Source organism: Pezoporus occidentalis, unplaced genomic scaffold, assembly GCF_034315485.1.
Source record: "Pezoporus occidentalis ecotype Australia unplaced genomic scaffold, CSIRO_AGI_Poc_V1 ctg87, whole genome shotgun sequence".
NCBI classification, from domain to species: domain Eukaryota; kingdom Metazoa; phylum Chordata; class Aves; order Psittaciformes; family Psittacidae; genus Pezoporus; species Pezoporus occidentalis.
In genome coordinates, this window is record NW_026916231.1 from 1,530,312 (window position 1) to 1,553,638 (window position 23,327).

Consider the following 23,327-nt stretch of genomic DNA (forward strand, 5'->3'; position numbering starts at 1 on the left):
TTTGGAGGTGTAACTGGCAAACAGGTTATCACTAGACTACTTACTTTCTGTGGTTAGTTTAACTTGAATAAATCATCCCAGTTATTCTATTTTTTACAACAAATCTGTAAAATAAAACATGTAATTATTTGATTTACTGTTTTATTCCTTCTTAAAACTGTGCCAGTTAACAAGCTACTTAAGCAGTTCATCCCTCTAAGGGATGGATACCGACTTTGTTAACATTGAAATGATTGTTTTTCCTCATCTCTTTTTCCTTTTTTTTCTTTTCTTTTTTTCCACCTAATTCACTGTAGGAGGAGGAAAAGGCTGGAGTAATAGACTGAATCCATCTCTGATACAACTTAGCTTGTAGAGATTTGCAACAGTAATATTTTTATTAATTTGTATTTATTATTTTTAACCATAATATTTTTTAATTGAAATGTACATCTTGGCATTATGCGAATGTGGGTATGAGAGCGTGAGCAAAGCAAATGTGTGAGTGAACGAGTGCAAGTCAGTAAAATCACCTCACCTAGAGATTTTTCACATAAATATTGCCTTCCTCTTCCATAATATCTCACACTGAGTTCTGTTACACTAACTGCCTAAAAATTACCTTTTGTAGAGCCACATCTGTAACAAATCTAAACCTCTTTATGTGATTATATCCCCTTCCTAATGTCACCTTCCCTATGTCTACTACCCAACACCTACCTTATCTGTTCCTTTAAAACTGAAGATTGTAGGGAAATTGTTTGCCTCAAGCACTTGGGATGCTAATCCTGGTCGATCCCCGTAATACAGCCATGGAAGATTATGCCTCCTGAAAAGAATTACAATGTTTTCTCTGAAGAAACATGATGTTTCACATCAAAGAACATTTAGAATGATAATTTCTATAAAATACTATTAAAGACCAAAAGTTATGGCAAAAGCCACTTACCAGAAGGCTATTGAATGAGCAATGCCCAGTCTTGCTGTATTGACGTAAATATACTGAAATAAACCACAGGCATCAGTACTTGAATAACCCAGTGAGTTCATGTTCATCACACACATATTTCCGAGAGCTTGGCATGCTGTTAGGTTAGAGTACAACTGCAGTGGAAAAACACAAGAACACAGAAAAGTATTTATTTAACCCTTCTTTCAGTGATGCAGTCATAAAATTGATGTTATTTTTAATAAGCCATTCCTAAACCTTCATTTTTACTTGAAAGTAATTCCTTTTTGTCAACACCTAATATTTTCTCCCAGCTATTCAGGCTCCATATTTTATAGGTCTGCGAATGGTGGCATGGAATCAGTGCATTTAGAAAACAAAGTATGAATCAAAATGTTTAATACCACTTAGGCTTTATGAAAAAGATGACTCCATCAAAGACTGACAACTGTAGTTGCATGTATTGTAAGTATCTTATTTCCAGTTTTAGTACTTTTTCCAGTCTGCTCTTCCTAAACTATGTTGTACTTATACCACTCTTCAGTTCTGGTAAACAAACACTGCTATGTGATAGGCAAAAGTGAGGCCTGGCATCTGTGTGCAGCTATCACTGCACTAGTATTAACTTGCCACCACCTACTGCCTTCTGTGGGTATGATCAGCAGTTGCACATTACTTTCAGCCAGCACCCCTGAAGACCTCAGCAGGCTGAGGCAGACAAACAGGATAAACTCATGTAAGTGATGAGGATAGTCTCAGTTTGTAAAAGAGAATGAGATAAGTAGGAGAAAACCTCAGAGCTGTGTTTGTATGACGGTGATGGGAGCAGCCACAAAAGTGATCAGCAAAAATACTGAACAGAAGTCTGCTGAAATACTGACAGAGAGAATGCCTGCCGTCTGGGAACTGCTAGCCTTGGAACTATGCCTGGGAATCAGAAACCTCCTTGGGAAGTGCAGCTGGGTACCTAAACATCAGAGACATCCTGAGATACCACTGATAAGCACAAAAATAATTAACTGTAACAGCAACTTATCAGCTGGAAAGGTGAAAAATAGTCTGGAAAAGAGGGAAAACATTCTAAGAAAGTAGAAATCGGCAATTGCTATTGGCTGTTCTAACTGAAAGAGTAGACAAACAGTCTGGAAAAATAAAAACTGGTGTTTTAATAGGCTGTGTTTCCACCCCTGGGGCAGTCGGTTCCAAGTGAACTGGACACCCCTCCAAGTAAAAGCAAACTGTGGCCTGCACTCTGCTGCCAAAGGAATTGAGAAAAATGCATTGGCAATATCAATCGTGGCATACCACTTGGCTGCCTTTGACTCTGGTTCATACTGAAGTTCTAGCATGTCTGGTACGGCAGCACTTGGTGGTGTGACTTCATTCAGGCCACGACAGTCTACTGTTAGTCTCCATTCTCCATTAGACTTTCGCACTGGCCATATGGGGCTATTAAAGGGTGAGCGGGTCCTGCTGATCACCCCCTGACTCTCCAGTCTACGGATCAGCTGATGGATGGGAATCAGGGAGTCTCGGTTGGTGCGATATTGCTGCTGGTGCACTGTTGTGGTCGCAATTGGCACTTGTTGTTCTTCAACTTTCAGCAACCCCACACCAGAGGGATCTTCTGAGAGACCAGGCAAGGTGGACAGCTGCTCAATTTCCTCAGTCTCCAAAGCAGCAATACCAAAAGCCCACCGGTACCCTTTTGGGTCTTTGAAGTACCCTCTCTTGAGGTAGTCTATGCCGAGGATGCGTGGAGCCTCTGGACCAGTCACAATAGGGTGCTTTTGCCATTCCCTCCCAGTCAGGCTGATTTCAGCCTCCAGCACAGTCAACTCTTGGGATCCTCCTGTCACTCCAGAAATATAGATGGGTTCCACCCCTTGACAGCTTGATGGCATCAGGGTACACTGTGCACCGGTATCTACTAGAGCCTTATACTTCTGTGGGACTGATGTGCCAGGCCATCTGATCCACACAGTCCAGTAAATCCGATTGCCCCCTACCTCCACCTGGCTGGAGGCAGGGCCCCTCTAATGGTCGTCACAGAGTTGGACACTTACGTCGTGGTAAAAGGGATTATTCTTCGTTATCACAGGAGCTGGAATAAAATCAGCTCTTCCACTCCATCTGGGAAACTGCTCACCAGAGACTGAAGCCGTAGCTCTCATGGGATGATCAGTCTTGGCTCCCCTCTTCAGTTCACTCACCCGTTCCTCCAAAGCTGAAGTAGGTTTTCCATCCCACTTTGTCATGTCTTCTCCTTGATCCAGCAGGTAAAACCATAGGGTATACCTCCTGTATCTCCTCTCTCGAACAATAGGACGCCTTTTGTTAATAGCTGAGACGTGTGTTGGTACACGTGAGGAGCCGGATAAATCAGATAGATCGTCCCTCAATTGTTTGAGGTCCTGAGACAGTTTTTCCACAGCTGAGATGATGGAAGGGGTGAAGGGGAAGGTGTATCCCTGTTATTCGGCTGGATGTGATAGATCATCTCTACGATGGCTGATTACCTCAGAGACTGGATGCCTTTGTCTATAGTAGCCCACTTGGCTGATACAACTCATAACATCGTCCTTGTATGGAAACCTTTCTTTCACAGCTGCCAAGAGCCACCTCCAAAGACTGAGGGACTTTTTAGCTCTTGTAATTGCTTTGTCAATTCCCCCTTCTCTAGCAAGTGATCCCAGCTGCTTGGCTTCTGTACCTTCTAGTTCGTGACCATCGGCCCCATTGTCCCAGCATCGGAGTAACCAGGTGATGATGTGCTCCCCTGGTTGACGGGTAAAATCTTTTCGCATATTCCGCAGCTCGGTTGAGGTCCAAGGTCAAGAAGTTACCTCTTCTTCTTCTTCTTCATCATGTGATGATGACTCCTGATCAGATGCTAGAGCGGGTGGTGAATTCATTGTTTCTTCATCTTGCTTCACCCTTCTTGCCTCTTTTTTGCTTGTTCTCTTGCGTATAGGGGCAACCGATATTGGTACGAATTGGTCCTCTGGTTTGGCTGCAGTGATTATCACTGTGGTTTGAGTAGCGACTGTACTTGTTGCTGGGGGTGATGCAGCTGCTGTGCTTGGAGCTGGGGTAACCGCGCTGTCTGTTGCAGTCCAAGTTTGAGCAGCTGCTGTACTTGCCGCTGGGGTAACTGCGCTGTTCATTGCAGCCAAAGTTTGAGTAGCAACAGTACTTGTCCCTGGGGGTGGTGAAGCTGCTGTGCCTGGAGCTGGAGTAGCTGCGCTGACTGTTGCTTTGCCCTCAGATCCACTGACATTCTTTTCCTTTTGAAGGCGCTGGATAGTCTTGAACAAGCCCCAGCATATTGCCATGATTTGTCCATCTCTGGTATGGCCAGAATGACCACACACCTCATTTAAGTGTTTTACTAATTTTTCTGGATTTTGCAGTTGTTCGGTAGTGAAATTCCAAAGTACTGGAGGGGCCCACTGACCTAGATACTTGCCCATACTATCCCACACACCCTGCCACTCATGAGTGTCCAGCCTCAGGGAAAATCTCTTGGTCCTCCTACATCGTCGTTGGACCCCAGACAAGACCCAAACCTGACTCTGCTTAACTCTTGAAATCAGTCGTGGGCAAAACACACTCTGTATGCGTGCTAGCATGGTGATTCCCATCACGATCAGCAAACAAGTCCCAACAGCATTAAAAGGCCATTCAAAAATTTCAAAACTCTCAAATGTAAATGGTCTGGGGGGACGACTGGGAGGGTAAAAGGATGTCTCCTTCACAGGTTGAGCACCTGAGAAGGAGAAAAAAATGTGTAATTGCTAAGCACTTCTATTATATACCTCCCAAAGTATAAAGGTGGTGACCACACTGGGAACATAAGCCAGATCAGTTTCATGATCAATGATTCTATTGTATTACAAGTCATTACCATAAAGTACAATGAGACAAAAACCTTAGCCCAAGCCCCACACTTGAAAAACACTAATACAGCAAATACCGGATGGAAGTTAAGATAAGATATACTGAAACTGTGAGATCAAGAGGAACAACCTTGAGAGCCAATAAATCAGCATTGTGACGAGTGACTATTAATCTGGACAGATCTGTTGTTATCTCAACCCCTCGAGTCCCACGCTGGGCACCAAAAGAACTGTCGTGGTTTAAACCCTAGCCAGACAGCTTGTTCACTCACTCCCACTGAGTGGTGCTGGGCTGAGAGCAACCGAGCCCCGCCCAGGGCTCTCCCCTTCCCCGCTCCCGGAGGAACGGGGAGGAGGATCGAAAAAGTGCAACTCCCACGGGTTGAGACAAGAACAGTCCAGCAACCAATGTACAACACAAATCACCACCGCTACCACCAACTACAACAATGATAAGAGAAAATAACAAGGGAAGAGAATAGGATACCACCGGCCAAGAAACGAGTCCCACCCGGAAGCCCATGTCCTTCCGGGTAACTCCCAGTTACCCCCCACCCCGGGCATGACGTGCTGCGGTATGGAATACCTCCCTGGCTAGCCCGGGTCAGGCACCCTGTCTCTGCTTCCTCACGGCTTCCCCTCCTCCCTGGCAGAGCATGAGCCTCACAAAGTCCTTGGTCAGGGTAAACACCACTTAGCATCGGTATCACCAGCACTGCTCCCAGGCTGGAAGTCAAAACACAGCACTGCACCAGCTACCATGAAGGAGAAACATGACTGCTACTGCTGAACCCAGGACAACTGGTCTGAGAGAATATAAAACATCAGCTACCCAGGTAGTGCTGTCCTACACCACCTTATATCTCGGCAATATAAAAATCACTTACTTTTTACCCAAAATGGAGACTGAATCTGTCCCCATCTCACTTGCACAAACACACATATACAAAGAATGCTGCCTACACAAACTGTTCTATGATAAAGTTTATCACTGCCTGATAGACTCTGCAACACAAATCACCTTTGAAGTAAGACTTCATCTGTCATTGATTTTAAGGCCCCACTCCTGGGAGTGGATTGGTAAGCAATGTACTGGTACTACTTTGAATAATATATATATGTAGGCACACATATAGCTAATTGATCATAAGTGTATTTGCTGCTTTACTAACAATACTTTTGTGGTAACTTGTAATATTGAAATATATGCTTGCTGCTACTACTGATTGCTGCTCCCATTGGAATACATAAATACCCTGCTTTATTAATTGTAAGTATACTTACTTTACTACTAATAATTTGTAGTAATCTGTAATAATGAAATGTAGGAAATAAGGACTATGTCTGCTTGTGTATCATGGAATTCTGCAAATCCACTGTTGTGATCCTTATACACCTGTAGGACATGTAACCCTTTGAGTCCTGATGTACTGGGAGGAAAGGTAAGGCCGGAGAAGTTAAAATCTGATTCTGAGGAGAGGAATACAGATGAAAAAATAAGCATGTGTGGTAACAGTTCGCAAAAAGGAGGCAGAATGAGGCATATCTTCTTCACAAGTGTGCATGAATCTGTTGCTGCAACCACTCTTCTAACCCCGGCTTACCACCACCCAGAGGAACATAACGATAAGTAACATTTGCATACAAAAAAGCAAAGAAAAGCTGGAAAGGATGGTTGTATGGTTACCCTTTTCCATCACAAACCAAAATAACTAATGGAAAGCCAAGAAAGAGGTAAAGACCAGCTGCCAATCAATAGTGAATATGTAAGAAGTTAATTTTCTGAGTGATCCCTTACTGGGTAGACCCAATGACAGTTCACATACCTACTGACTATTGCAGGATTTCTTCTTTAGCACCATTCACCTTATGAAGATTCCAACCCTGAAGACTTGCATTAACACTGACTAGCACTCAGTATTCATTCTAAACATTTTGTATATTTACTTCTTTCTCATCTACTGTCATCTCAAAATAAGAGTCTTTAAAAATAGGTAAGCTAAGTTCCAAAAATTAAAGTGTCATTCTTTTATATAGAGTATGACTTCTGTATAAAAAAGCAAACAGCAAACATTGACAAAACTCACCCAACAGGCAGAGGCTGAGGACTGCAGGTTTTTCAGAAACCACGCTGATGTCAGTGTTATACCCTGTAAATAAGGAATTGCTTCATTGTCTGTGTTCAGAACAATATATCCATAACATAACAGTCTGGAAAACTGTGCCAGCTAAAAGATACTACTTATTTTTTCAAAGAGCTTTCTATTGTTTGTAAATATCTCAATAAAACATTACACATTTCAGGCAAAATATATAGAAAAAGAGCAGAAATATTTAACATTTGAAGATACCGACGGTTTCAAGGATAATTGACTTCAGTAAAAGCCAATTTCACAGCCTGTTTTTTGTAACTACTCATATTTGAATAAAACATAGCTTTTGTACATACAGTGAGCAAATGAAAAGACATTTTTTCAATAAAACATTATTTAGAAGATGGCATTTTCAGAAAGCCAAACCAACATTTGCTATCAGGAAAGTGCAAGACTGCCTTTTGCTTTGTTTCAAGCACTAGTCTTTAACATTAATTCAGTTAAGAACAAACTACATTTATTAGCCACATAGCATTTCCTCAGTTCAGAACTACTTGGAAAACAGTCCTGTGAGCAGATCTGACAACTAATAGAAGTTCATTAGCTAAAACAAAGAAAACACCTTCATTCTTCTCAACAGAACATATTTCCACCCATTAGCCAATTCAAGGTGGTCAAAAATTTCAAACGCAATCGCAAACTGCATGTCTCCATTTTCTTCTATCAGCTCTATCTGTCTGAAAACTAAAAATGTCCTTTCAATTCCTGTATCTTCTTCCACATATTTTACATGAATACCCATTTTACATATTAAAAAAAAGGAGAAAGAAAAAAACCTCCTGTTTTTCTGATACAAGAGTGTGTTTTAAATACATATCATACAATGGATCATATGATACTGTTTTTTGATATTAAATTCATGTAAATTACTTCACCTTTTCAATTTTCCAGAGGGCATGAATTTTCTTAAACATATTTTATTAGAATAATACTTGCCTGGTCTACAAGTCTATACTCTATCCAGATGCAACCTACCTTGAAATCACCGTGATCAGACAACAAATCACCACCTTCAAAAACTGAATGTAGAAGGCTTACTGAAAGAAAATAATGGGATAGCTTGAAAATGTTTTGAGTAAACACACTTACCAGCTGTGCAAAACGAACAGTTGCAACTGCCTTTGGGGGTAAGTTTTCACCAGCACTGAAACACAGCCCACCAGTCTAAAAAAAAAAAAAAAAAGTAAAAAAATAACGGAAATCTAGATTCTTGTCAACATAACTTGTTTTTCTGAGCTTTACACAATAAGCATTCTTCCACTTACTAAAATGTTTGGGCTGCTGCAGTCACAAGACTTGCTTGCATTGATGAATGTTTGTTCACATCTTACACACCTATGGATCACAAACATGAAGCATGCACTTAAAATCTAGTTAAGTATGAGATTTACTACTTAGTGATAGCTGATTACATAGTATGCCTGAAAACACCGTGTCAGCATCTTCACTAGTTCAAACTGAAATCCAGAAGACATAACTGATTTATTTCTTCTGTCAGTGCAATAGAAATGAAATAATTAATTACCAAATAAGAATTCTCTTTCTGCTGTTTCAATCCAAATCTTTTTAGTCACACTAAAGCAAAACCAACTAACCAAACCGCTGGTCATCAGTGAACACAAAGGATACTGTTTGAGGCTTGAGGATTTCAAATTCACTGCTTTTAAAGCTAAAGATATAGGCTTTTACTCAATAATACTCATTTAAAAAGAACAAAACTGCTCTAATTTATCATCACAAAAGGCAAAAGATACTCACCTATTTCCTGACGCATCTGAAGCAGAGAAGGATTGCTCACTTCCATTACAATGTAAGCACAATGCTTCATCAAGCAAAATGCCATCGACACTTCTTTCCACTAGGTGGAAAATAAACTCAACTGTGATAAAACTGCATGACACACAGTATGCCACAGACATTAAGAAAAGTTTGAAAACGTGTCTATGCAGATCTAAAATAAATGCAAAGAGCTTATTAAAAAAAAGAGCGCAAGTTGCAAATAACATCTACTATAAATGCATGTTCATGTATGCATAGGTGCATTGCTTACAGCTATGCATATCCAATTTAGTTTCAATGAGGAAAGCAGTATTTCATGTCCAGTTATGCTGTTCTTTTTTATTTATTTTGAACCAAATATCAAACCAAGGCTTCACTGCAAAGCTAAAACTCAAGTGTCAAGTTTACAAATTACTGGGAAAAAAAAAAAATTAATATTCATCTGAAATTATTCATGCAAATGTCACAAATTCAAAGTTTCAAAATGGGATCTTCCAGCAATTAAATCATTTGGCAAGAGATTTCCAGTCTAATTATTAAAAAAAAACCTACCAAAAAACCCAACAAAACCACAAAATAATTACAATACTAATGTTCTTTCTGCATGTTAAATTACAGAATCAGCTCTCACTATTTTACCATAATGTCTTGAAAGCTTAAGGGAAATGACTGGTATTCACTCTTTTAATGATCTGGAAAACAGTGATTCTGCAGTACACTCTGTCAGAAATGTAACCAAAGCGGACATTAGTAATACTTATTCAAAAACTTACAGGCACACAGAAAGCCTTTTCCATACTGTGTCTTTGAAAATAAGGAAAACTAGACCTTCCAAGAGCTTATCTGCTTCATACCCTTGATGAAAATTATACTTTGCTGTTAGGTTTTTACTGTGCTAGATAAGCAAAAATTTAGTTAATGCAGACACTAAAGTTAATATTAAAATTAATTTTCTGTGTCTACTAAATTCACCTGCAACTATTAGGGATCATCAAGAAAGAGGCACAGACACAGGGAAGCAGATTGCAGGAAATCAGAAATACATGCCTGTATCTCTGGATACAGGGAGGCATGAAATCCACTAATTATTGTACAATAGTTTGCTTGACTTGCTCTAGCTATTCTGTTCCACCTACTCATATAATTCCCGTACTGCAACGTACCTATGTATTAAATACTTCAAAATATTTCAATGTTTTTTCTTAGTCTATATTGACATTGGTTTTATTCCAATTTTAATGCCTCCACCTAGTGCCAACAAGCTTAAAGGAAGTAATACATTAGTATTTATTTTTTGAATGTTTGCATAATAGTTTTTATTGCAATGAGCAATGGTACAGATTTATCTGCTGTCTTTCAGGAATGAGGTTTAAGATCAAAAGGAATGTTGAATCTTTACACTAGATATGTAAACATATGTTAAATTTCCTTTCTTCTTTATTAGAAGAGCATGTCTTCATAAACTCAAATATCTAAAACAAGCACAAATATAACTTGCATATATTTCTTACCTAATATTTCATTACGGGGGCATTTACATGTTCCTTCTGAAGTTAGACCTTTAGGGCAAGTAATACAATTCCAACCATCTTGAGTAACTCCAGTCTAAAATAAAATGTAAAACTATTATATTTTTCAAAAATACACACATCACCCAATACCTGTGAAGAACGGCTGGTCCAGCTGTTATTAACTAGAAAATGTGTTCAGATACAACAGCAGCAGTAATATTCACAAAGCTTTTAAAGAATAAAAAAGGCTGAACAACCTGGCAAAAGTCATTCCTATGCAGACATAGGCTAAAATAAAAAGTGTCAAGATTCTCTGAACCTATGAGCTAACACCCTCTAGTGAAGATAAGAGTTGATTAAAAGTAGAAGTTTTAAAAAAAAGATACAGAGGTTCTACACTGGGAAAAAAATGTCAATAAACATAACAATGTATAAATAGACTATATGCACATAAATATACAGAAGTAATGGAAATGGAGGGGTTTTAAGAGAAGCAGCTTATATAACTGCATGGAATTTTGCACGTACCCAAACATCCACACTTACTTTACACTATGAAGTAGCTGCACTACAGATTAAAACCAATGAGGAAAATGGAGATAACTGCTCATCTTCAGGTGACACTGATGTTACTCCCTTCTCCACGAATATAATTTTATCTTTGCAAACGGCTTCCCATAGGATCAAAGACAAATGCCACCATTACAGGGAAGAAACAGCAGAATGATCAAAAAGCCAATGTATTTTGTCAATGTCTTTGTCTAACATAGCAGGAATATGGAAAGAAGAGAGAAATTAACTTCCATTACACACTAAACACCTAACTTACACAACTAAGATGGTCTCTTCAGATTTCTTCTATAGTTACTGGAGAGAAAGAAGTTATCAGGAAGGCTTTCACCTTGAAAAGTTGTTTATTGCTGGAGAAAAAATATTTATTTACTATAGTGGAAAAAGCTGGTTAAGCCTGGTGCCACTGTCTCAATGCTGTGAATATAATTGAAAATTACAGTCTGATTTGCCAAGAAAAGTAGAAAGAACTGGCCAAACTACAAAGATAGAAGTAATGAAAGTAACATAATAGTAGCAGCTCATTTTGAAGTAAAAAGATAAAGTATCAGGGTCTATAAGTATTATGATAATAGGATTTATGAAAATAATCAAGTAAGATGCCTAGGAGCTAAAAAGCATCTTTGGCTTTCTATAAAACAGTGTTCCCTGGGCAAGAATAACATAACATGAAGCAGAAAAGCAGTGGAGGTAAATTAAACATTTAAAATACTCTTACCTTGTCTGTGGGGGCCAAATTTATATGAAAAAAAGTGCATTATAATAGCAATAAACACTTCTAAAGAAGAAAAAAAAACTACCTAAAAGCATGGTCTTTAAAACTCCCAAGCAAAGACTAATGTGTAAAGTAATTTTAAATCAGAAAAATAACTTGCAGTCAGGAGGAAATTTAAAATTATAAAAGCATTATCATTATGGCAAAGTACTAAAAGTTTAACACTTACCATATTTTCTGGGCATTTTTCACAAACAACAGAGGACCCCCCATTACTAGAAACCATCCTGTATCCTGGCTGACATACACATGAACTACCTGAAAAAAAATACAACAAACAAACACATTTTTAATCTATATAAAACTTTTTTTTTGTTTGTTTTTCCAGAGAATACTAAGAACAACTGCTATTGTGCTCAAGAGATCAATACAAATTATCAGATGGATGAATAAAACACGTGAGATGTGAATGAAAATCATCTTGCTTTAAGAAAAATGTTCATGTTACAGTGTGTACAGAGATGTTTTAGGAAAGCAATATTAGGTTGACTTGTAAACCAGGGTGGAACAGAGCTTGGTTTTTTGTGGGTTTTTAAAAACTAAATTTTATCAGTGGCTCTAATAGGAGATATAACCTGCCCCCCTAAATCCTGCCACACTGTCAAACCATCCTCTCTAGTTAGAGTCAAGTCTAAAAGGGATTTCTGGATCTTGACACTCACATTATCAGCAGGTCTGAAAACTATCACAGTGCATTTTTTTCTGCAAAGGTTTACTCTTCTAAGGTGCCACAATGGTGGTGCACGAGGTGACCAGCTTTTACACCGCAGCGGTTAACAGCCATCCAGAGCAGCGCATGACTGACATACCAGTTCTGAAGAGAGGTGCTGTTGGCTCTTTGCCTCAAATTTGTTTCTGTACACACAATACTGAACTCCCAGTTCTTCCGGGCTGTGTATTTATAAAAGACAGACACTAGCATACCATTTTCTCTCCTACAGAAAGTGAACTATCACTTGTACTTTTCATTTACTACTGTCAAGGTGTGTTGTATAATGCTCTAAACATGGGACTTGGATTAGTATGTGCAAAGCCTGAAAATCTTAAGACACTTAACATCTCAGACATTCAAGCTTTGTCAAGGAGTTTAAAGTCATGGAAGCTCTCTATGGAATTTTGCTCATAAAAATGTGAATACCTATAACTATACAAATGCCTGAGGAACGAGACATTATTAAAAGTACGTTTCTCTGGGACGTATCTCTATAAAAAGACAGACGCTTCTCTGGGACCTCTCTCGGACACAGGAACCAAAGTTGTGCTGCGGACACTTATGTCTTGGCGGGCTCCTGGCCCTTTCGCTGCGTTTTCAGCGTTGCCCCGAGGACGGCTGTTTTACCGCTAAACCCCGAGCCCCGATTCGGCACCTCCCGCTGCCGGAGGGTGGATTTCGGCGCGGGGCCCCGCGCAGGCCCCGGGCCCGGGCAGCCCGGCCTCCCCCCGTCCCGGGTGGCTCACCTCCGGCGCTCGGTCGCTGGTGGGCTCCGCAGGGAGCGCAGGCCAGGCGGGAGATGTCGAAGTAGCGGTCGCCGCCGCAGTCCGCGGGTCGCTGCAGCGGGAGGGAGAAGCCGCGGACGGGCGGCAGCGCGGCCGACACGGCCAGGAGCAGCGCGGCGGTGGCGGCGGCCCAGCGCCACGGCGTCGCCATAGCTACCACAGCGCGCCTCGGCCGGCCGCCGGTAGTACGACGGGCGGGGAGGGGAGGCGACGCGGCCGGGAGGGGCGGAGGGTGGGCGGGACGAGGAGGGCACAGGCTCCGCGGAGGAGTTCGAGTGTTGGTTAGGGACACTCCAGCAGCTCAGAGCCGGGAAGCGTGGGGCAGAGGAGCGTGTCTGACTGGTGGAGGTGGACGAGATCGGAGGAAAGAAGTCAGGGGAAGACAGAGGTCTGGTTTGTGCTTTCTGGTGCCTCATCTCTAAACCTGTTAGATGGTGCTCCATACAAACGTAACGTGTGCGTGTTATTTTCCCCTGCCGAGAGGAAACTGGTAACAGGGCAAACACACAGAATACCTTGAAGAACGGGTGCGCAGCGGAAGTTATTCCGTTGCCTTTCTTACCTGCCAAGATGCTCCTGTTCACATTCCCTCAAGTATTACCAAAACCTTGCAGAGCACTTAACGTCCTGGGTTTTAATTAATCCCTTACAGCCGCTTTCCTCTGTGTGAACCGCCTATTACGATTTTCTCTACTAGCATTGCTTGGAAGCCGCTATGCATCATGTCAAATGTGTTAATTCCTCATGGGATTTCTTTTGCGGGGTTCAATCAGTTTTTAAAGGCTGAGTTACTAGGTGAATTTGTTACCGCAAAAGACCGTCTAAGAAACTCTTAAGACTCAATCTAGAGTTTTACAAAGCAGGCATTCTTTATTGCAGCGCTGGGCGCACATGAGAATCATTTTGCAAAGGTGAACGCACCTGGAATCTACAAGCAGCATCCAACAAACTTACGTGTATTTACAACCTATACGGGAAATGTATTACATTGGATTTCGTGGAACTAACTGTAATATTTGCATTTTAATTACACATGCACTTTTCTTGCCAAGCGGTGGTCTCAGCGGGTCTCTGATGGCCTTAGATAGTCTTGCCCTGATTGAGCTCTGTGCTTGCCCATGTGACGACTCTTGTGAATTACTTCACGATTGTGTTTGTGTTCTAGCCAAGTTCTGATTTGCTCCTCATCTTGAGGAACCGGCCCATCTGCCTTGGTCATTCCTTTCTTATCTTCACAAGCTACCCTTGTTTTATACATACTCCAAGGCTACCCCGGCTCATCTTGCTGCTAACAAAGCGGTCCAGTTTACAAGTTAACACCTTGCTCTCAACACAGCAGCCCCAATTTAAAATTTAGCCTTTTAGTTTACAAACCTACCATACAGACTTGTGTATCTGAAATGGAGCAGACAAGTACAGTATAAACACAGAAACACAGGGAAAATACCTAAAAGGGAGAGGCAGGTGGGGTAAGCACCAAGATAAAATAACTACCTCCGCTGCAGTTGTGCAACCAAAGTAATTTCCCTTCTCTGAACATGGCCTTACACCATTCGTCCTCCTTCACTAATGGAAAAGAGAAGCCAAAGACACCGCTTCACACACCAAAACGGCGGTGATGGAAGGGATGCCATCCCCTAGATAAACCCCTGTTTCAGACGATCGCTATGGAACCCACCTCTGAGCGCTCATGCCCACAACCTACACAGCACCAACCCCACCAGCACGCCATAAGGGCGCACACGTGTATTAAAACGCCGCGGGCGCGCGGCTGCGCATGCGTAGAGGCAGAAGCGAGAGTCACGAGGTATCTGTTTTGCGCCCCGCCTCCCAGCGGCGGTTGGTAGTCTTGCGCGCTCGGAGCATGCGCGCTTAGGGTTGCGAGAGGGTACGGAAGCGCTAGTGCGGGTCCAACCGTAAGGGGAGGGGGCGGGCCCGGGCCCGGCGCAGGCGCGGGTCAGCCTCGTCTCAGAGCGCTGTGGGGGGCGGCGGAGGACGCCATCTTGGTGGTGCTGTGCCGGGGACTGCGGGCAGCGGGGCTCGGCGCAGAGCCTGTCCTGGTGGCGTGTCCGGTGGGTGGATGGCGTGAGGGAGAGCGCCCGGTTTCCTGGGACGGTGCGTGTAACCAGGGGCGTGGGGGTCGCGCCCTGAGCCTATTCTGAGCAGCGTAATCCTCGTGGAATCGCTGCGCGATCGTTCCCGGGGCCTCTTCATGTCGCCTGGCTGCCCACCACTTTTCCTTCCGTAAGCCCTGTCCCGGGACCGAGGCGAGGCCGAGCTTCTCCGTGGGGTCGGACCACAGGTGGCTGCTGGCGGGCCAGGGCACGCGTGGCGGCCTGCCCCTCACCCTCTTCCCCTCGTTGCCTGTTACCCATTCGCCACCCGCAGCCCTGGGTTTCGACCACCTCGGCCCTTCTGGGCTTGTGCGACGCCGTCTGTGGCTGGAGCGGTGTAGGGACCGCTGCGGGCGTCTCGCTGGATTTCTCTAGCTCGCAGCGCTCGGAGCGGGCCCTGCTCACGCCGGCCGTGTAGTGGGCCCTGAGGCGGAGCTCACACGCATCTTCCTTCAGCGATGTGAAAACTCGGTAGCAGCAGCTTACTTCGACTATTAAGGCTTATTTGAAGAGGTTTAAGATAATAATTCGTTCTCTGATCCCCCAGTTGTTATATTGGTTCAGCTGTACGGTTGGGGTAATTCTGTGAGTGTTGTAGTTTGCATATTGACTGCATGCAGGCTGTGTAATCTCTACGTCACGGTAAAAACACTAGTCTAGTGCAGGCTTAGTTTCCTACAGTGATTTACAAGCTGCAGTTTTTTTTCTAGTGAAGTTTTATTTTGAATTTGCTGAGGATGTAGAGGTATAGGCATAGTACTGTTTTCTAGTTAATTCGGTTAAAATACAAGATTTCTTAAGACTGTGCACGCTTCTGTGCTTTTAAATTGGTGGCATGAAGTTGTCAGTTACTTATAATTTAAATTCCTGGTCTTTGAGGCCTTTGCAGAGTTCATGAATTGGGCTTAGTTTTGTGTGGCACTTTCAACCCAAAAGTTACTCTTCTTTAATTTTTTAAATTCACTTTAAATTCTTGGATGGCTTGTCTGTACCTTCTACCAATGCTTGATCGTTAGTATACAGTCAGAAAAAGCTTCTTATTTGAACTGGCATTTCTCTTTGTGGACTTCTTAAATATTGCATCGTGATCTGGAATCGCTGTGTCTAGTTTTCACTGAAGGTTGTATGTTTCATCCTTGGCACGTCGTGGAGAACTTGCTGTTTATCATGGAAGAAATACTGAGATCTGTTCCGAATGCTGCTTAAAAATTGGGATAAGTATGCAGAGTGATGAAATTCAGAAATACTACAAATTAAATACATCATGAAGTAGCAGGGCAGCGGATTTGATTTTTCAAGACACGAAGGTCCTGTAAGAAAATTCGGCCCCTGAATTCTCCTTGCTTTCTGGCATTGTCGTCACATCTGCTGAGAAGATAACATTATAACATGTACTGGGTCTGGCTGGGATGGAGTTAACGGTCTTCATAGTGGCCCATACGGTTCTGTGGTTTGGATTTGTGGCTAGGTGTTGGCCACACATCGTTGCTTTTGCTATAGCTGAACAGTGCATCCACAGTGTCAAGGCTTGCTTTTTTTCCCTACTCTGCCACCGTGGCAAGTATGCTGGGAGGGGACACAGCCAGGACAACTGACCCAAACTGACCACAGGGATATTCTGTACCATGTAATATGCTCAGTAACAAAAACTGAGGTAGAGGAAGAAGGTTTTTGTTTGATCATTTTGCGTTTTTCTGTGGGAGACTTTTATTGACTTCCAAGGTGCTTGTTATTTGAGGCAGGGTGAACCTCACTCAGCCTGTGAAGAGGTGAAGAGTGATTTCCTTTGCTTTACTTTTTTTTATCATTTTCACTGAATATAAAGTGTCTTCATCTGGACCCACAAGTTTTCTTGACTTTGTTCTTCTGTTTTCTTCCCCATCCCACTGGTGGGGATAAGGAGCGAACAGTTGGCTGTGTGGGTGCTCGGTTGTTGGCCGGGGTCAACCCGCCACAGAAATAGAACAGATGATCTTCAGTGAAGTTACTAAGTGGGCAGGTTTTTTTTCAGTTTGTTGTGCTTACAAAGTGCTGATGTAGAAGTGATGTAGAATTCATTAGTTACTGAAGTTGGGATTTGCTCTTGTTTTGCTAAACATACAGATGGAGTGATAGTTACTGTTATCAGTAGATCGGGATCTAGTGCTTTACATTTGTTATTGAGCAGGGAGTTTGTACACTGGATAGTGACAAACAGTTGTTAGAGTGCTGGAATCTTGGTGTTTCGGTGTTGTTTTTTTTTAAAGGGATGTAATCATTTGGCACAGAAGCTTGTGTTTGAGAGTGCGGAGCTATGTGTTGTGTGGTGTTAGATAATGGTGAAAATCAGGATAGGTTTAAGTTGGTGTTATCAAACTGATTCTTGTTCTTATGTTTGAAAGGCAGTAAACATATAGAGAAAATACTGAAATTTGCTTTGCAGTCGGAGTGCTCCCTGAAGTTTCTTCATGTTGGATATTTTTGTTTTTTTTTCATTTGATTGTCTCTGCTGTGTCCTTTAAGTGCAGTGCTGGGCTGGTGAGTAGCATACTCTTGTGAACTTTGAAAGCGGGCGGATTTCAGAAGAATGGACACTTCCTGTAACCTTGAGGTGGACTTCACGCATTTTTCAAGGACCGGAAAGAACTGAATTGAGAGTTTTTCCCTCAATATACTGTCAGTCTGTTTCATTTCAACAGTTCAGTGTCGCACAGTGATGACCAAGTAATCTCATCGTGCTCTCACCATTTCCAGAAGTCAACTAAAATTGTGATTTATTTTTTTTTTTTTTTGCTTCTAAACTGGAAACACAAAGATGCAGTGCGTAACATCTTGGGACGTGGAAGGAGTTCTTCGTAGTATCCCAGATTGTGGGTTCATTACATGCTTGGCTTTAATATTAGCCATTGTTAAGGATGAGCTGCAGCAGTGTAGCACAGTATATGAAGCAAAGTACAGATATCAGCCATTAATTATGTTTCATTTTCTTTCCACAGTTAAGTTGATTTTACAGAATTTATCAGGTCTTCAAAGCAGAAACAGGTAAGCTGCCAAAAGCTTAACACTTCTCACTGAGTATTGTGACAAGATCGTACTCAGCCTTTTTTTCTTGCACTTGTGGCTGGGAGCTAGGATATGCTCTCCTGAGTACATGTGGCTGCTGCAGTTAATACTCTGACTACCTGAAAAAGGCAACATTTTTGAATGCAGAGAAAACATACGTTATTGAACAGAATTGATCACTGGGTAGAACAATTTGTCGAAGCAGTAAAGTCATCACTGTTGGTGAATTACTTCATTTTCCAGTGATACAGTTACTCTTTTCCTTTCTCCTTTTATCATCTAGTATTTTCTGTGTTACGATCACAAGCATCCTGTTTAAAAATAAACAGGTTTTTTTTTGTTCCTTAGGACTGGGCAGAGATTTCTGGCATACAGTAACTATGCCATGAAAGACTTCAGGTGTTCTGTAGGTATCTTGGACGGTGAGGAGTGACGTAGGTGGATTTTGTTGCCCCTAGGATAGGGAATATTGATAGAGTTGTGCACATGTGCTGGTGGAGCAGCTAATTGTTCTGACTAATGAACTTTCAGTGAATCTTGTTTTAATCTTGGTTTTGTGACCTTGTGGGTTTTTTGATACCTTCTCTCTCGATTGAGACAAGGACATTCATTAAAAAGGCTCTAGCTTCTTAAGTGTTAAGATACTGTAATAGCCGAGTACTAAAGACGTGCTATCATGTGTACCTTTTTGTCTGCAGGTGATTTTTGCTGTGGGTTGAGCTCAGCATGGCTGTAGTCATCCGTTTACAGGGGCTTCCTATTGTTGCGGGTCCTGCAGATATTCGTCGTTTCTTCTTGGGATTGAATATTCCTGATGGAGGTGTGCATATTATTGGAGGAGAGATTGGGGAGGCTTTTATTATATTTGCAACAGATGAAGATGCACGGCGTGCCATGAGCTGTTCAGGAGGGTTTATCAAGGACTCGCGCATAGAGCTGTTTCTCAGCAGCAAGGCAGAGATGCAGAATACCATAGAAATGAGCCGGAAACGATTTGACCGTGGGGGACGAGAAAATATAGCTGGCTCTAGAAGAACAGGTACTAACGGTTCTGGTGCTGGTGTTGGAGACATGCCACATTTAGTCACGCCTTTTCCCAAAGGAATGAATAAACCTGGCTATGGTCCCCCAAATCATCCGGAGGCTGGTTTCCATGCCAATGGTGCAAGGCATGGTAATATAGGTATGCCTAAATCAAACTATCAGTCAAGAAAGGCATGTCATCCATTTAACCCAGATGATCTTTACTTATTTCTACGTGGTATACCCTACTCTGCAACAGAAGATGAAGTACGTGCTTTCCTTTCTGGGCTACATGTGGACGGAGTGATTATGATAAAGCATCGCAATGGTTTAAACAATGGCGATTGCTTGGTGAGATTCGCTACGCCAGGTGATGCCTTAGAAGGACTTAAACGTCACAGACAGTACATGGGTCAGAGGTTCATAGAAATTAGCCCATCTACAGAGGAACGGTGGATTGAATATGGTGGGAGGGTGGATATGCCAGATGAAATCGATGACTTTTTCTGTGAAGACCATTCTCCAAGAAGTTCAGGCTACATGCATTCAAGGAAGCATTCTCATTCACGATCACCAAGGAGACAAAGAACACGTTCCCGTTCATCTCCCAACCAGGAATATTACATACACTTAAGAAATCTATCTACTAATGTGGAGAAAAGAGATTTGAGAGATTTTTTTCCTGACCTGGATATATGTAGCCAACAGATCAAGCTTCTAACAGATAAGCATCAGAGAAGGACTAGGGATGCCTTTGTGATGTTAAGGAGTGAGAGAGATTATCAGGCTGCTTTGGAATGTCACAGAAGGGTTCTTCTCAATCGTCCTGTTTACATTTTTCCAATTTCAAGAAAGTCAATGTTGAAAATAATTGACTCTTGTGAGAGGAAAAGATCACAGGACAGAGATCATCTTGGACAGGCCATACCAGAAAAAAGTTACCGGGAAGGTCATTCCGGCCCTAAGACATGTATTTATGTAAGGAATTTTCCATTTGATGTGTCAAAAATTGAAGTACAAAAGTTCTTTGAGAGATTTGATATTGATGAAGATGATATTTACTTGCTCTATGATGACAAAGGAGTTGGGCTGGGAGAAGCATTAGTGAAGTTTAAATCTGAAGAACAAGCCATGAAAGCAGAAAACTTAAATCGTCGGAGATTCTTGGGAACAGAGGTATTAATAAGACTTATATCTGAAGACCAGATGCAGAAGTTTGGTGTAAGTGTACCGTTGTCTGCACCAAATGAAATGCAGGGTAATTCACGTCCGTATGACAGAGGTCCAGTTGGCTCACCGTCTGGGCCACCACAAGGGCCACCTATGCATTCATTTGGTCCCCCTGGAAACTTCAGGCATCCTTCTGAATTTAGGCATCCCCCTGAGGACTTCATGTGCCCTCCTAAGGATTTTAGAGGTCCGCCACCCCTCATGGATTTTGGTGGTGACAGTGAACCTTTTGGCAGAATGGAGTTTGGGAATAATAAAATGGGAGGTTTTCCTGAAGGAAGATTTATGCCAGATCCAAATTTTAGTGGTGGTTCTGAGCATGTTGTTCCTATTCGGTTGAAAAATTTACCTTTTAAAGCTACTCCTAATGAGATTCTGGATTTTTTCTATGGCTACAGAGTGATCCCGGAATCAGTTTCTGTACAGTACAATGAACAAGGATTACCTTCGGGTGATGCCATTGTTGCTATGACAAATTATGAGGAAGCTATGGCTGCTATTAATGAACTGAATGATAGGCCGATTGGTCAACGGAAAGTTAAGTTGAGCTTGCTGTAAAGCAGGAAGAGATTCTCTAGAGTAAGACTTTCTAGATTTGACAGTATTGACAGTTATTTTAACTTTTTTTTTTAATTACCGGAAGATGCAGAAAATGGTTTCTATGAATGGTTGTAAATATCTAGTTCAGTTGTTCAGCTCTTGGTTGAAATATTTGTATGGTAAGATACGAGAAATGTATTGTGCCTACTTGTAGCAGAGAGCCCAGAAATTCATGAGGACATTGAATGTCTTACACCAAGGTATAAAGGCATGGAGTTGTAATGTTTTGGGTTTGTGTTTTTTTTTAATTATTTTTTCTGTTTTTTTTTGTTTGTTTGTTTGTTTTTTCCCCAGTTTGCTTTAATTCCATGTCCCATTACATTGCATCAAATAAAAATGTAAGTGCTGGTTCATTGACCAGTCAACAGTTCAAACAACTCCAGTGCTACCTGCATTAGTAACTAACACGTCTTACTGAGGTTAGCTTTATGGAATTAAAAAAAATACTTCTTTTTTTATTTTTTTTTTTTGGTATAAACTGGTGAGGTTTTGTTCGGTTTCATGTGTTTGCAGGCATTCCTGTTAAAAAAAGACAAAAGAGCTTCCTGTTCACGTTAGCTGGCTTTGCAACTTTTTTTTTAATAAAACGAGAAATTGCCATTAAATGTGTGTCTTATATTTAAAAGTTGTGTAGGTAATGATCTTAACTATTATGCTCATTACGCGTGAGCCTTGGTGAGAATGATGCTGGCTCTCTCATCTGGAAAGAGTGAACTCTTACAGTTTGTCAACACACCGCTGAACAGGTAGTTTGATAACAAAACCTGTAGTAATCAGTTGGATAGGCTTTCTTGTCCTCTTCACTCACTGTAGTTCCTTGAGGCAGAAAATTCATTTTGGAATTGGATCAAGAATTCTGACTTCAGTGGTGTCTGTTTTATCTCCACGTGTTCATAATATTAACTTGCTGATGATTTCTAGATGCATTCCAGGTCAATCTCTTACTAGTTTTAACTAACATCTGTCACTGGCAACCGTGCTGACAGCCAACTACCTTATTTTCTTACATAAGAAAATAAATACTTACTTACGTCAACACTTAGAATGCTCCTACTACTTTGGTACCAGCATATGTAAATTTTAGGAAGAAATAAAAGCCTGTGTGAGGAGAAACTGCATCTTCAAAATTCAAGTTTAGTAGGAAACTGGTTGTGTGGATAAGGACTTAGTTGACAACCATATAAGATAGTACTTGAAAAGTACTAAAGAATTTTAGGAAGTTTTAGTTCCCTCTTAAAGTAAAACAACGAAGTTGCAACTTGGTGATGAAAAGTTGTTTTAACCTTTGCTCAGGCAATACTGAAACAATTTGTAGAGTGGTTGAGGTTGGGACCTGGACCTGGAGATCCCATGTCCAACACCTTTCTCAAAGCAGCGTCAACTAGAACAGGTTATTCATGGCCTTGTCAGTCGGATTTTTATTAGCTTTTAAGGATAGAGACTGGGCTGCCTGTTCCAGTAACTATCAATCAGTAACTGATCACCTTAATTACTTTACGTAAAATCATCATTATTACTAAGTTTCTATATAAACTACTTGAAGTAGAAGTAAATAAAATCAAGAAAAAGCATTTTGAATGAGAATGATAATGCGAGGTCTGTATATCTCTGAGCAAAGAAACTTAAATGTGGCCAAATTTTAAAATTCTGAACATCTGCATACCTTTTGTTGCTGTCTGGTAGGAATTAGCTTCAGAAGCTTACTGTTCTGAATTCTCCTCTGAATTTAAATGGATTAAAACAAACCCCAGCAAATTGGTGCTTTTATTTCATAGCAGCTATAAAAGAGATCAAGGAGCCAGAAGACATTGCAGGAATATAAAGGTATTTCATGAGAATACTCAAAAACCTTGTCTGAGCTAAGCATGCTGTTGAAAACTTCATCTTGGTTATCTTTGTAGGCTAGCATAATCTTCACTACTAATTCTTGCCTATTATCAGCCATGTTGTAAATGTGAATGAAACTAACTTTTGCAGTGAATCAGTGTTAGATGATTTGTTGGTTTTAAAAGTTCTAGCTACTGAACAGCAGATTTCAAGCACTGAAAGTAATAAGGTAAACTTTTTCTGTGCTTCTAGAGTTGTACACAACTGTAGAAGGATTTAGATACTGGAAAGATACAGGAGTTCAGTGGGGTTTTTCCCAGCTAAGTGCGAGATAATATCTTAGAAAAAGCATTATCTATCCTCAAGAAAGAGTAATTGC

The 23,327-nt window shown here is 41.4% G+C and overlaps 2 protein-coding genes across 6 annotated transcripts in view; one reads left to right on the top strand and one right to left on the bottom strand.

Moving 5' to 3' along the window:
- Positions 1-13,342, bottom strand: part of TMEM67 (transmembrane protein 67) — a 36,635-nt gene extending 23,293 nt beyond the window's left edge. Inside the window, exons 1-9 of one of the 2 annotated variants that reach the window (XM_062604593.1) lie at positions 13,074-13,342; positions 11,785-11,873; positions 10,271-10,364; positions 8,739-8,838; positions 8,246-8,315; positions 8,070-8,144; positions 6,915-6,977; positions 929-1,083; positions 700-808 (exon numbers count right to left, since the gene is read on the bottom strand). In XM_062604593.1, the coding sequence (XP_062460577.1) occupies positions 700-808; positions 929-1,083; positions 6,915-6,977; positions 8,070-8,144; positions 8,246-8,315; positions 8,739-8,838; positions 10,271-10,364; positions 11,785-11,873; positions 13,074-13,263 (945 nt within the window). In that variant the 5' untranslated portion in view covers positions 13,264-13,342. The remainder of the gene's footprint in view (positions 1-699; positions 809-928; positions 1,084-6,914; positions 6,978-8,069; positions 8,145-8,245; positions 8,316-8,738; positions 8,839-10,270; positions 10,365-11,784; positions 11,874-13,073) is intronic. The other variant, XM_062604594.1, reaches the window with a different exon arrangement.
- A 1,706-nt stretch (positions 13,343-15,048) lies between these two features.
- RBM12B (RNA binding motif protein 12B) lies at positions 15,049-21,726 on the top strand. Of its 4 annotated transcripts, none has more exons than XM_062604560.1 (3): positions 15,052-15,184; positions 18,202-18,247; positions 18,967-21,726. In XM_062604560.1, the coding sequence occupies exon 3, from the start codon at positions 18,995-18,997 to the stop codon at positions 21,077-21,079; it is 2,085 nt and encodes a 694-aa protein (XP_062460544.1). In that variant the 5' UTR covers positions 15,052-15,184; positions 18,202-18,247; positions 18,967-18,994; the 3' UTR covers positions 21,080-21,726. The 4 variants fall into 4 exon arrangements, with proteins under 4 accessions (XP_062460547.1, XP_062460544.1, XP_062460546.1 ...); XM_062604562.1 differs by having other exon boundaries at positions 15,096-15,227; XM_062604563.1 differs by lacking the exon at positions 18,202-18,247 and having other exon boundaries at positions 15,049-15,184.
- The last annotated feature ends 1,601 nt before the right edge of the window (positions 21,727-23,327 follow it).

Coding starts and splice junctions, on each gene's coding strand:
- RBM12B (XM_062604563.1), top strand. CDS start 18,995: ATGGCTGTAGTCATCCGTTTACAGGGGCTTCCTATTGTTGCGGGTCCT.